We start from the raw sequence: 14,281 nt of genomic DNA on the forward strand, positions 1-14,281 counted from the left end.
ATGTGTAACTATAATAAAAAGATCTCAAGAGTAAAACTGCCTAGGCTTGTCACAGAATTAACAGAGGGTTCTACATTTTTGTAAGCCTGTACTAAACAGTCATAATTTCACTGATCTTAGACATAAACAGAACTGAGGTTGGCTGCAGAATGTCCTTTTTGGAAGACAAGAATTGTTATGTATGTTTTGGTTTTCTACAAAGATTTATGTATAAGTTACAGATGTTGCACCCCAACATCTTGATTTAATCTCTTGGAAAGCATTTGTCTAGTATGTCTCCATTAGTTTTAATTAATTGATTGATTTTGATTTATTTATTTATTTTATGAGCTCTTCCATGTCCAAGTCAAAGTTTCTCCACTGCTTTTAGGCTATTGAACTCACTGTAGGCACAGAGAAATAGTAACCTTACCATTGGTAGTAGACATTTACTCATTGCAGGGCATTTGGTGCAGTGCATTTAAGTTACTGCCCCTTATTACATTGAAACATTAAACATTCAAATTCAGACATTTTTGCACAAAGTCTGTCCACATTGTAGTGCTTAATATTGTGAACAGTCCCATTAAATTCATATAATGTTAACAAATCTAATGAAAGTCAATGACAACTGTTACAATGTTTTGCCTACCTGACATGGTTGGCTCTAGGAAAACAAAACTAGGAGCTTATGTAAGTGCCAACAAGTGAGTGGAAGATGGAATTGGACCCTGTGCTCTACCTTCAGTCTGATCTTATAGACATTTTCATATAACTGCATGTTAAGTACCCTTAATTGTAGAACAACTAGCAAAAGCCCTAGCTAACAAAAACACTTTTGGACATACTGATACTTATCTGGATAGTCTTTAACATTTTTAAATACTTCTTTAAAATATTTGATATGAGTACTGCTTGTTTTTTAGGACTTCTGTCACACAAAGGTTATTATACATAAGCTTTTCATGTCAATGGAAAGAACTGCTCCAAAATATGTAACAAGAAGCCAGCTACAGATTTGCAATGAACTGAAAAAGCTACAAATATTTGTTTGTTGTTTTTTGTTGTTGTTGGTTTTTTTAATTATGATCATTGCAGATACTATTGTAGTGATACAGCATTTATATGCAAGAGAATAATTTTATTTTTTAACTTTAAGTCTTTATGAAAAAAATATTCTTAAAATGGTGTGCCTATACTGAAGTTTGAGTGTGGTGTGGAATAGTTATTAATGAACTTCACTGAATTTTCTAGATTTCTAGTTGATTTGTCACCATCCAGACGATCTGTTTAAGAATACAATTAGGGAAAACAAGTTATTAAAAGAACAAATGCCAAGTTGATTCTTATCTGTGAACACTAAGTTCACTGTCACCCATGTCAGACTGGTGAACAGACACCTTGTAGAGTAGTGAATCCTGACTCTTTCAGAAAACACTGAAGCCATTGCACATAATAATCTCCAGTGTTAATTAAATGAGCTCTTAGTGGTTTTCTGATAGGTGTTCTCTTCATTTCTAACTGTATTTAGTCAAGATACAATGAAAGTGAGTAATACATTTACAGCCACATGTAAATTAAGACAATAGCATCACAGCAGCACAGGCAGAAATAAAGCAAATGTAAAATGAAAAAACATTCATTGATAAGTTCTGAATACATTCTGCTTCTACACGTGGAGAAGGACAAAATGCAGCCCACCCCAGCTAATTATGGAGCACAACAATTTGATTGTGGTTCTTTTAGTCACTGAAAATACAGAATAGGAGCAAGTGTGCTGCAAAGACTGGATATAGAAAAGATGCACAAAGTAATAAAAATTACACTTTGGGGATATCTTCCAATACACTGCAGAAATCATGTTGTTCTAATTTATTTCTCAAAATGCTGAGGGCAGCCCTTCTGTTTGATGTGAAGAGCAGTTATAGGCAGTGCGGTTATGTCCAGACTATGTCCTGGCTTCTGGGGAGCAAGATGACATCAGTGCACTGTACTCAGTTCGTGCTTTGTTCCTTCCTGTAAAACCCAGAGCACAGGAAAGTGGGGGATACTGTGTGCTGGATGGACCAGTAATGCTTGACATGTTAGTATGAGAATATGGGCACAAAAGGGCATGACCTTAGATTTAAGGACTGGAAGTCTCCCAAGTCCCACAGTGTAAACTTTATGTGACAGTCTGAGTGCTGCTGTGAGATGGAGCCAACAGCCCAAGTAAAAGCACAGACTCTCAGGTACTGGTTAAATTTTGGATTTCAAGGTTTCAGAAATTTAAATTGCTTCCACTGTCCAAAGCAAGTGACTCCAGAGAGACTGATGGGCAAATGTGTTTGTATAACACTAAATTGACGAAGGACAAAAGAAGAGACATTGATTTGTTTGGTTTGCATTTGATTATACACAGATTTATTTATTTTTTTAATGGCAGCTTCTTTGAGTGACAAATTGAGTCATTCTCTGTATCTTTTAACTAGTGGCTGGAAAACACCTGCCTGAGAAATGAAGGGCCTAAATAAGAACTGTGTAAAATCAAAATATATCTTTTGAAATACATTTCAGACAGACCGAGACAGCAGCAAGTTCTTAGCAGCATGCCAATGCCTATGCAGCAGCATGCTGCAGAGCAGGCCTGGCTTCTGCGGCTGTGAGCCTGTTTCTCCACACTTTAGTTTCCTGTAACTAATCTATCAGTATGCAGGGTTTTTTTCTCTACTTCCACTTTTCCAAATGACATAATTACCTTTGGCAGTCAAACCACTGCACTGAGGTTACCTCTAGATTGAGCAATGTTATATGCTGGTGCAAACTCCAGAAAGCCAATCCCCAACATTTTCCCTAGTTACGAGTTGGCCAAGGATGACTTGTTTCCCTCTAGCCCTTGTGCATGGATTTCCTTTCTGTAAAAACTGATGGGGAGCAGAGTGGTATTTAGCAGTGGAGCAGTGGTGCTTTTATTAGACGTGTGAACTCTCTGCTGTGTCTGTGCAAGAGACTCCTCCTTGTGTTACCATGCAGCAGAACTCTGTGTTTGCAACCTTACACTGCAGCTGCTGTCCCATCATTTGATCCCCAAGCACCTGAGGCAGGAGGTGCTGGATGTGGGATCTGCTGCTGCACACCACACACCTGTGGCAGATGGAGCTCTGCAGCTAAGGGGCTGCTGCCAGAGCCAGCAGGCAGAAACTGTGCTGCTCTGTGGAGTCTCCCTCACTGGAGACATTCAAAACCCACCTGGATGAGTTCCTGTGTGATGTACTCTAGGTGACCCTGCTCTGGCAGGGGGGTTGGACTAGATGATCTCTCGAGGTCCCTTCCAGCCCCTAAGATTCTATGATTCTATGATTCTATGATTAGGAAGCCTGTAACTAGAAAAGCTCTGCTAGAAGCATGCCACTACTCTCTGTCTCTTGATGCATATATATGATATGCATGGTACTAGTAACTGTAATATTAATGCATTATAAACATTTCATCAGCATATTCCTAACTGAAGATAACATGATTGCTTTTCTTCATCTTTCAAAATAATTTGTTCTAAGTGTTTTTAAGGAAATACATAAAATTACATTTGCCTTTTTTTTTTTTTCCCAGTCAACCTAAAAATGCAATCTGTTGCTGATGCTTTGGTAGAGAAAAGGTTTGTAAAAATATTAAGATATTTCCAGCCAATTAGAGGAAGACGTGATTAAATAGAACCAAACTTTCTTGCAATGTTTCTTTCAAATGCAGAACGATCTTGTCAGAGTCATTATGTTTTACAAAACCAGAAATTTTAATTTGACCTCTAAAACAGTGTGTTTGCTGTAATGGCCCGCTAAAAGTGGGCCTTTTATTCCCAGTTCAATATTGTGTACTACTCTGTTGGCTTCTGTGAGTGATCAACATATGAACCTCTACAGTTTCATAACTGCCTTCATTTTACCAGAGCAAAACAAAGTCTGTTCAAATATATGTTTCATCCCTCTTGTACAGCAGTTCAAACATATTAATTATTATAAGCTAAGTGGCCTACATGTCTGTTCAGACTCTGCTTGCTATTTCTTCCACTTAACTGTTTCAGTTGCAAAGCTGAAGGACATCCATGTCTAAATAGATTATGCATTGATGAATTGGTTGCTTTTAAAAGCAAAGGGCTATGCCATTCAGCCATTTTTATGCTTACTGAGCAGTATATTGTTAGAAAAACAGTAGTGAGAAGACTGCATCACTTTTTGCAGCCACGCATCTTGCTGCGTTAGGATATCAGCAGTGTAGTCGGGTTTTCCCAGTCCCTGGATGAATTATTCAGGCTCTTGACATCAGAGGTTTCCACTAGCGGATTGGCTGGTGCTTGGATAATAAAATCTTTCCTCAGGAAAACAGTGGAGAAGGATGACAGCAGTGAGACCAGAGCTGCTACTCCAAATACAGCTGGCTTTGTCTGGCTGCTGCATCTCTGCAAGAATATATAAAAATATTTTTAAGGTTTGGCTTCATGTGAATTCTCCAGTGAGAGCAAGCAAAGCGATTTGTGTTAAAGGCCTGCATTTTCAGTGAAGGAAAAAAATCAGATAGTTCTTGAAAAATTACTTCTGGCTGTATTCTAAAGAAACACTGCATGCTACGTGAGGCAGGAGTAACAGCAGCAGCAGTGTTGATGGCTCGCTACAAAGGTGCTGGTGGCAGAAATGTCACGTTGGTAAATCTGCTCCCAGGGTTCTTTCAGTACCAGCAGGGTAAGTGTTGCATGTAAGGAGCTGACAGCCCTTGTGAGTGGGGAGAGCATAAGAAATTGTATGACATGTGTGTTGTGATTGTAGATAACCAGTATCTCTGTGGAGAATTTGTATCGGTTCAATGAATTTCCAGAGAAATCTATAAAAAAATATATTTCTTATGGAATTTGTAAAATCAATCCTCTACTTGTGTTGTGTTCAGCCATAGGTTTTACAGTGGTGAAATCTGTTTCATTTAAACCTATACAAAATAAGTGCTATAAAAAGGGAAACTTTATAATCAATAATGTGCTCTTTATGAGCCCTATTCCTAAATATAACTAATAATATATTGCTCATGTATATTCCCTTGAAAGAGATTATTTTGACAGGCAATTTCTGCTGTTTGTTGATACGAGTAGACCTCAAGCTGGGAGATGGTTGCCTGATTTCCAGTTACTGTCAGAAGGCTGCTGCTTAAGTTGTCAGGATGCACGGGAACTGCAAATTAAGGAATCATTTTCACTCATTTCTTTGATGAGACATTTGACTTCTAAAGGCTCAATTCTTTTCTTTTGGCATGCCATTGGGGTTACTGGGGAATTTTAGGTTGTAGAGATGTGAATGAAGCCTAGAGCTGCACTGATTCTGTGGACTCCTGTTCTCTGTTCCCCGCATCTCTCACACAACCCAATCCAAGTGTGCAAATACTTCCATTGGAATTAATTGGACTACATGAATATGTAACGGCTAGTCAGAGCAGAGCTGATATTTACTATATAACAAAGAAAACACCTTGTTCGTAGTTAGAAACTATAACGTGAGAAATCTGTTTTCCAAAATGCAGAAGCAATCATGTATAAATAACGACATCCCTAGCCAAAAGTAGTCAATATTGGGTGAAGCACAACACAGTTCTTTGAGTGATATTTTTCATAACTTGCTTGTCAGTGCAACAATTAGATTCTGAGAATGTAGTGGTTTTTAACTTATCTAAGACAGCCTACGTAATTAAATAAAACAAAAATAAGATATAGAATGCAAAATTATTTTCTTAGACGTTAAGTGTGCTAAACTAGCAATATCTAGAGAGATATGTATCTTATCTTTCCTCTGGTGTGTCTTATATGTGAGCTCATATGTAATCAGGAAACTATTTTTGTCCTACTTCAAATACTTTTTGGCTGGTGATTTTTGTGGTACAATTTTTATCTTTAGGTACCCTCCTTGTGGGGCAGCATTATGAGAGTGTAAATCAGGGAACTTAGTAGTAGTAGTACATCAAACTTCTTAGTTATCTATTCCAGAGCTTTAAAAGGGATTAAATAATATTCCTTTTTAATTTTACAGATGTGAAAGAGATAAATCACTATTAAGTGCTGCACAAGTCAGTAGCAAAGACAGTATCTAAAATTAGATTTTCTGTTTGTAGGTTTTGGGACATGCCTGTGTTCTTATAAAAAAAACCAAAATATTTAACAACATTGGATTTTCTGGTGGGAAATGAAGGTGATAATTCAGAGCTGATGGTAGTGTTAACATGATTTCTTTTTCAGTGAAACAGGTATTCTCTTTTATTTCTGAAAGAAAAATCCCCAACATAAATACTTGATTGCCACCTATGTGAAATTATTCTATGTGTCAAATTTGATTCCCCACAACGAAGGAACAGGACTTCATGGATTGGTTATGGCACTGTGATTCTCTTCCCTCCCCAGCCATGACCCTGTCTGCTGAAGTTGGAGGAGCTCATTCAGGAGCTATTTTTGTCTATGCTGCTGGCAACAGTCCCTCAGGGACTATCTGAGAATCAGTGAAATTCATTATAAATCAGACAAGTTCTTCAAAACAGGACTAAGGGAAGTACTGAGTAGCAGTATAGAAACTGCCTGAACAAGCTAATGCCTATTTCCTGGCTGGATCTCCCGGAGGACAAATAGGCTTGATAATGCAATTTCAAGTTATTAATTCAATTATATAAATCTTTCCAAATGAACATACTAAGAGTATTTTTCTAAGTCTCTAATTGATTCTCTAAAGAAAAGCAACTTGAGTGTCAGAGACATGGATTCTAGTTAAAAGTACACAGAAGTTCTAATTACCTTGGGTAATTATGATATGCACCTAGATGTCAAATTTATCTTGGCATTCAGATTTGAAATGGTGTCTTACTGTTTCTTCACTTGTTAACACTTGAACTTTGCTATGAAACACTACAAATAGTCAAGTGTCAGAGCGTTACTATAAGAATGTGAAGTATTTATTTTGGGTAGTTACAGGCAAAATTAACTGTCTCAAGAAAACAGGTATGTCTAATCAAACTGCTTTCCTTTTTTTTTTTTTTTTCCTCAGATGAGCAAGAGTCAGTGCAGAAAAGGACTTTCACAAAATGGATCAATACTCACCTGGCTAAGGTAATATATGGCTTCAAAATGTATTTATTTGATTTTTTTAATTGAACATTTTTATCTCTGCTCGTGCAGGCCCTGGTGTACAGAGTATGTCAGATTTGGCTGATAAGAGTGGCATAAACTTAAAAAGAAATCCCCACTGTCTGTATACTATAAGGAATGAATCAATTTCAGCACAGTATCAGTCAGCTGCAGTGTTGAGAGTGGCATCTATACAAGCAACTGCCCAGCTCCTTTGGCCAAAGCTAAAATGTAGTATCACAGCTGCTGTTTAATCCAGAGGAAATATCTGAAACTGCTTCCTATAATGCAGAAATATTAGGCTTATTGCATAGAGTGTGTTTGAGTAAAACTTGAGTCAGTTGTTGTGTAGTTTGATAAAGACACCCTGAACTGGTCACAGATTAAAACAATGCTTCAGGAATCCAGTGCTGAACTAATTATCTGATACATATTGGGATTTATCATGAGACTATTGTTGCTTCTTCTTACCACAATTTAAACCTCCTTTTTTGGTTTTAGCACAAAGACAATGATTTATATACGATATTTAAAGTATTTGGAATGTAATTGAGTAATTTACTGTGAAATTAACTGCAGTAGCAGTATAAAATTCAACTGCAGGAACAAGGTTATCTTCAGGACGTCTTGACAGTGGATCTTTACTGGGAATGCAGTCTGTTCTCCCATTCTCTTAGAAATAATTTGGAAAAGTTACCCATGCTGCAGAGAACTTAATCCCTCTTTGTATGTTCCATTTACTTCAATTGAGATGGAAGGACACTCAGTATTCGTTAAAACACTGGAAAAGCAGGCTGTGAACATGTGTCAGAGGAGAAAACTCTCTCTTATTTCAGGTTCTTCTATTTCCTAATTGTATTGTGTCAATAATAATAGATCAGTATTATCCAATAGTAATTGACAAGTAGATCTATGCACATATTGTTCAGTATGTGTATGTGCGCATGTAATGATAATTTGCTAGAAATAGCTGATCAGTATTTGAAAGGAGGCAAAGTAGTGGAGGCAGCTCTGTTAAGAGATTTTTCTCTTGATTACTAGTTGCAAATTCTTCTTTTACTGTTCTAATCTCACTGGGCTCAGGTAAACCTTTTAACTTGTGTGATCTAGGTGTATATTTCTTCAATGGGTCCAACATTGTAAAAGCTAATAAAATACTTTCAAAATAAGCAGTTAAGAAGCCATAGCCGTCACTTTTACCTACCTGAGCTACCCTGTAGTAATTTTTTCTGTGTTAACTCACCCTTTAACTGAAAAGTTGTTTCTGTGATACTTTTATGGATGGCTCATCCATAACGTCAGCACGTTTGCCTCACTACCTAAATCAGATGTATATATTAGCTGGCTTTGCTTCCCATGTGTGCTGTTACCCTTCCATGGGAGAAGCACTGTTTATAGGGATTAGACTCAACAGAAAAGGAGTGACCTATGGTATTCACATTTTTCAGATTTTAAAGCTTAAGTTTTTAAGTCTTTGTTAGTCATATTTTTGGAAAGCATGGAAATTTCTGAGTTCATCACAGCCGTAGGAAACACTAATGGATCTGTGAAATGCACAGGACTCCCCTTGTGCTCATGTTCCAAATTGTAATCCAGAAATTCAATATTCAGGTTATTTGATTATTGTAGAAGCTTGTTGCAGTTTTAATTATTTCCAAAGAGATTGGAAAGTTGTAACATCTCCACTGTCTGGAGGTCTTTGAAATGTGATAAGGAAAAATCCTGGAAGGAGACCCACTTTTATACAGTATTTAGGGGTAGCTGTTAGCACTACGCTACATCTATCCTTCTGCTGTCTGTCTCCCTAACTCCAGCTGAATCTATTCTGTGATTCTGACTTTGGGCTCTAGGGTCATTTGGCAACTGGAAACTCTTTCTGTGCCATCCACTTGCAGAAATTGGCTCACAATCTATCAAATCAAAGTGATCTATCTTCTGCTCAGCTAGTTTAATTTTTGTGGATATGTAAAGTTCTACTAATGATAAATGATACATGCATGTGTAACAGGACAAGAAATTTTATAATTTCATGTTATTTATTGATACTTCTCTAAGGTTGTAGAATGAGAACTCCTTCCTCTTAGTCTTCAAAGGCATAGAAATAATTTGAGTATGCTTCTGAGTATCTTTTGAGGCATCTCTTCATAGCCTAAGTTTAAAATACAGAAAAATGTTACACCAAATTTGCTCTGGTTTGTGCATGTGGATAGCTTTTCACACATTTTTTCAGTACTTTATGAAACATCATTTGAAAATTAATGTAACAAATATAGTCTCCATTGGCATTCACTATGACGTAGATACTGCTGCTTGGATAGTACGATTTAAGTACAGGGTGTGAAGAAAAGACTCCTGTAGCAAAGATGCAAATGAGCAATGAAATGCAAGAAAAAATGTTGGAAGACTGAAGCTTAGCAAATATACATTGGTTCTATATCTGAGATTTGGATTTTACAATACTTATTTTACTGTGCTTTTCTTGATGATTATAGGGGTTTGAGAGGTTATTTCATATACTTTTAAAATTATATTTTTTCTTGGTTTAAAAATTACTTCATTGAATTCTTTGCACTAGCTTTCCTGTAGTCAAAGTAGTGCTTTAGGATCATTGCAGTTGATTGCACTGCTACAGCTATACATTTACATGCAAAAAGCCAAAAGCCTGGAGTAAATTCAGCGTTTTCAAGATTACAAAATTTTAAGTTACTTTTTTTCCCCTGCTTTCACTGATTCACAGGTAGTATTTTGGCAATGCATTAAGGTAACTAAGCAAATAGATGTTAAATCCAATTCAGTCTCTAGAACAAAAAATGTTCAATAGATTTTCATTGAACACAGCTTAAAAAAAAACCCAGACTGCTTACATGTACGTTCCTTGTGGGATTCCAAATCCTGCCAGCAAAACTGCTCCAGCGTGGACTCCTCTGTCCATGGGTCCACAGGTCCTGCCAGGAGCTTGCTCTAGAGCTGGCTTCCCACAGCATCACAGCCTCCTTCAGGCATCCACTGCCTGCTCCACCGTGGACCTCCATGGGCTGTAGGATAGTCTGCCTCACCATGGTCTTCACGAGAAACTTAAGTGTAATACTTGCTCTAGTGTCTGGACCACCTCCTCCCCCATCCTTCTTGACTCACCTTGGTGTCTGCAGAACTGTTTCTCTTGCATATTCTCACTCCTCTCTGGCTGAAATTGTACAAGGTTTTTTTTTTCTCCTACTCAAACGTGTTATCCTAGAAGTGCTGTCACCATCTCTGATGGGCTCTCCTTTGGCTAATTGTTGGTCCGTCTTGGAGCCAGCTGGCATTGCCTCTGTTGGACAAAGGAGAAGCTTCTACCAGCTTCTCACAGAGATCAGCCTTGTAGCCTCTGTATTACCAAAACCTTGCCACACAAACCAAATATACCTCTATAAGAACCTGTCTCTCCATTATTGTAAAGTGAATTTCAAGAGACAAACCTCAATACTTGGGCATTTAGGTAGGTGGTGAGGTTATTTAGGCCTTCACCTCCCATTGGATTAGGATGGCAGCTGCTATTATACTCTTGTCTTGCATGTAATTCTTCAGTATTATATCATGCAGCAATACTGATAAAACCAAAGCTGCTCTGAACTTCAAAGGGGAAATGATAGCATAGAAGGTGAGAAAATTAGTTGCTTTTATGTCAACTCCCTGTGATTCAAGACTGGGACAATTTATTTTTCAGTGACCTGTTTGCTGCATTGATTTCTTTGGAGTTATATTAAGGAAAAACACAATCCATTATCTATTGCATTGCTAGGAAATAAAAAGGAAATATAATTAAGTATACCCTCCTAATGAATGGTCATGATGCTTTATTGTACATACATGAGAGAACAGACTTTTCTTATTGTGGCTATTAGAGTACATCAAATCTCAGAAATCTGCTCTTAGCAGAAGAGTTCTTTTTCCACTTTATGCCAAAACTACCCTTCATTGAAATATTAGTTCATCCAAGCTGAACACTGAAGGCAGGACGTTCTGATTTTGGGACCTAGAAACCTTTAGCATGTTTACCTTTTCAGAAGTGTTTCATTTGTTATGTTAATCTTGTCAAGTCTGTCTCTCCAGAAGTAACATCAGATTGTTTTATAAGCAACTTTTTTTTCAGAAGTATCCCAAAAGGAAATTATTAAACTTCAAAAGTATTTTCAAGAATTTCAAAGTCTGATTGTCATTTTATTGAATTAGAAGGTATGAATATTAGTATTATAATAATTAGCAGGCATATGATTGCTGACAAGCTAATGGAAGCTAGAGAGTGTTTGTTTCATTTATTTCAGCTGGACCAAATATAAACTTTTTGTTTCTAAGAGACATTTTGTGATTATTAAAGTATTGACCAGTTGACAGCCATAGTTCCACAAACTGGGATCTATTTAAGAAGATAGAGTTTAATGATGTGATCTTTTTGTTCCAAATTCTTCATCATCTGTTTACATATTTTTCAGTATTATCATTGTGTTTGTGAATGTAAAGACACACTAAGCAGTTTGTTTTGAGTAGGAGCTGACATGGTGCTAAGATCCCTGGAAGTCTGAAAGAGAGGAGAGAAAATACAGCATCATAATGTAACAACTCTCAGCTGTGAGAAAGTGGCAGAATTGCTCAACCAGCTACGCTACTGGAGGGGTCTTTCCTTCTCACAGCTCCTTGCATTGTTCAGCCTGAAAGAGTGATTTTCTGTTGCGCACTTAACACTAGGGAAAATATATGACAAAATACACTGATGAATTGCAGTGTGACTGTATAGAATGTGCTGAAGTTGTGCGTGTGTTACAGACTCACAGGCGGTTCTTGGTGTGTTTCTTGGCTTGTGTTAGAGAGCAGGATGTTTCTCCATTATATTGTTAGTGGCAGAAAGCATCTTGTGTCACAGTCCTGCAACCAGAAATGTTAGTTAAACGATATGGTGACAAAGCAATGGGTAAAAGATACATTGATATTAAACATTATGAAATATAAAGAAAGGGACCAGCCACTCTGTGCTTCTGTTTGAAAATAAGGGAGTTAGGATGTAATGCTGGTGAGTCTTTCTAATATATGAAGTCTTCTCGCTTTTCAGCGCAACCCTCCCATGCTGGTGAATGATCTCTTTGAAGATATCAAAGATGGGGTAATGCTAATTGCTCTTTTGGAGGTTCTTTCAGGGCAGAAACTGGTAAGAACTACCTTCCTTTGAATAGAAAAGTTGCAAATTTCTCTAGGATATAATTTTCTAATACATTTCTGTATTTGAATAGTGTAAAAAAACCTGACTGGTACACAGCAGAGTAACTTTATTCACAGAATGGGCTATCTGGTTACAAAACAACAGAAAGAGATCGTTACAGACTGATGTTTTTTATATTACGCATTTTAAATTCATTTTGTCTTAGTAGCTCATAAAAGTTGCTTTTTTGTGATAGTCTTTGTAGTTCATCTGGGTGCTACTACTATGACATAAAAAAGGTCTAAACTGAAGGTATTTCTATACATCTTGAAGAAATAATTACAGTATTTTCCTGTTAAATTTATGGCTTTCTCTCTGAAAAACAAACAACAAAAAAAGGCCCCAACAAAATCAGTGAGCCCCCTCAGATCTCATGGGGTCTTAGATTCATTTAAGCTGACAGCTGCTTTGCTACTGTAAAGAATCTTAAATGATGCTAAATGGCTTTTTCACAGCCCCTGTGTGTAAAAGGCAAATAAGCTGTGTCTTGGGAGCCAGGCTGGTTCTGTGCATGTGATGTGGGAGAAAACAAATTGTTTTAGGCCAGGAGATCTCTCTTTTTTTTCCAAATCAGCTCACAGATCGGGTGGCAGCATCTGAAGGAGCAGGGCAACAATCTGTCATTTGGCTTTTGCTTTAGGGTTTAGGTGTAACCTGTTCCCTCACATGCAGAAAATTTGAAGGTGTCCCATTTTTGCCTCTTTTTTATATTTCGTCGCTGTTTTGTTGGCAGGGGTTATGCAAAATTAGGTAGTGATTATACTGTAGGATGGGAAAAAAGCTACGCTTTCAAGTGTTTTCTGCTCTGTTGAAATATACCGGTCTCTGTTTCTGTTCGTCCAAGACAGAAAGTCTCCCTCTTGTGGCAAAACAGAAGTAGTAAAACGGGAAAAAAAATATTAATGATGGCACCTGTTACAGTGAAATTCAGTGGATTGTGTTCTGCCTGCAGTAATTAGTGAAAGAGAAAAGATATTCCAAAACCAGAATAATTTATGGGTAATGTAAAGGTTTTGTTTACCCGATTACAATATACTATAGTAACTGCAAGAGGAATTTCAGAATCTGTAGCAGCCTTTGTTAAATCCATTTGTAACTTTATGAACACGATTTTAAATGAAAGTAGTTGTGTATTGGCATTACAATATAGAATTAAGTGGGAAATTAAATTCCACTGTAGGGTATTAGAAGTCTAGAATATGATCTTATTTTAGTTCAAATAATTCTTTCTTTTTTTAACCTATGTGGCTGTAGTCCAGCAAAATTCATTGTTCAATAAGGGTTTTTGATATCTCAGGTTTTTTTATTCTCCAATAAAATATTAAGATGGTTAAAAATCCTCCAGGTAAAATGTTTTTACTGTAGTCTGGTTTCTAAAAATAGCAACCACCTTGACTTCTCCTTTCCAGGTAAAAATATTTGACTGAGAAAATTCTACCATCTCAAATATATGTGTTCGTGGGTATAAAAATAGTAGTAGTTTATTTTACCTAAGTGAAACAGTTCTCTCATTAGATGACAACTTGCATCCTGAGGTTATAAAGAAATATTTAACTTTTTAATACTAGAAATATCACATTTGTGTCCCTGATATCTGTCAGTCCTCCCTATTGGTATATGCAAAACCAGAACTTGACTGTTCCAAGGAACATTTTTACATGTAAATCAGACAATGGAATGCATACAGGCATTTGTAATAATCTGGAACTTAATGTTTTTTGCAGCAAATGGGCATAAAACTAATTGTAGCTTACACTGCTCTTTCTTTTTAAGCCTTGTGAGCAGGGACGTCACCTGAAGAGAATTCACTGGGTTGCCAACATTGGCACAGCTCTTAAGTTTCTAGAAGGAAGACGGGTAGGTTTGGTAGTACCTAGTCCTGTTTTTTCCCTCTTTTTTTTTTTTTTTTTTTTTTTTTTTTATTTTTTTTTTTTTTTTCACCCCCC

At 36.9% G+C, this 14,281-nt stretch overlaps 1 protein-coding gene across 1 annotated transcript in view; it reads left to right on the forward strand.

The window, feature by feature from the left end:
* Nucleotides 1-7,030: 7,030 nt before the first annotated feature.
* The window catches only part of SYNE1 (spectrin repeat containing, nuclear envelope 1), a 243,482-nt gene continuing 236,231 nt past the window's right edge, over nucleotides 7,031-14,281 (forward strand). The window contains exons 1-3 of the mRNA XM_010000000.1: nucleotides 7,031-7,084; nucleotides 12,189-12,284; nucleotides 14,109-14,192. Of these exons, the coding sequence (XP_009998302.1) occupies nucleotides 12,201-12,284; nucleotides 14,109-14,192 (168 nt within the window). The 5' untranslated portion in view covers nucleotides 7,031-7,084; nucleotides 12,189-12,200. The remainder of the gene's footprint in view (nucleotides 7,085-12,188; nucleotides 12,285-14,108; nucleotides 14,193-14,281) is intronic.

This window comes from Chaetura pelagica, unplaced genomic scaffold (assembly GCF_000747805.2).
Source record: "Chaetura pelagica isolate M959 unplaced genomic scaffold, ChaPel_1.0 scaffold135, whole genome shotgun sequence".
Classification (NCBI taxonomy): domain Eukaryota; kingdom Metazoa; phylum Chordata; class Aves; order Apodiformes; family Apodidae; genus Chaetura; species Chaetura pelagica.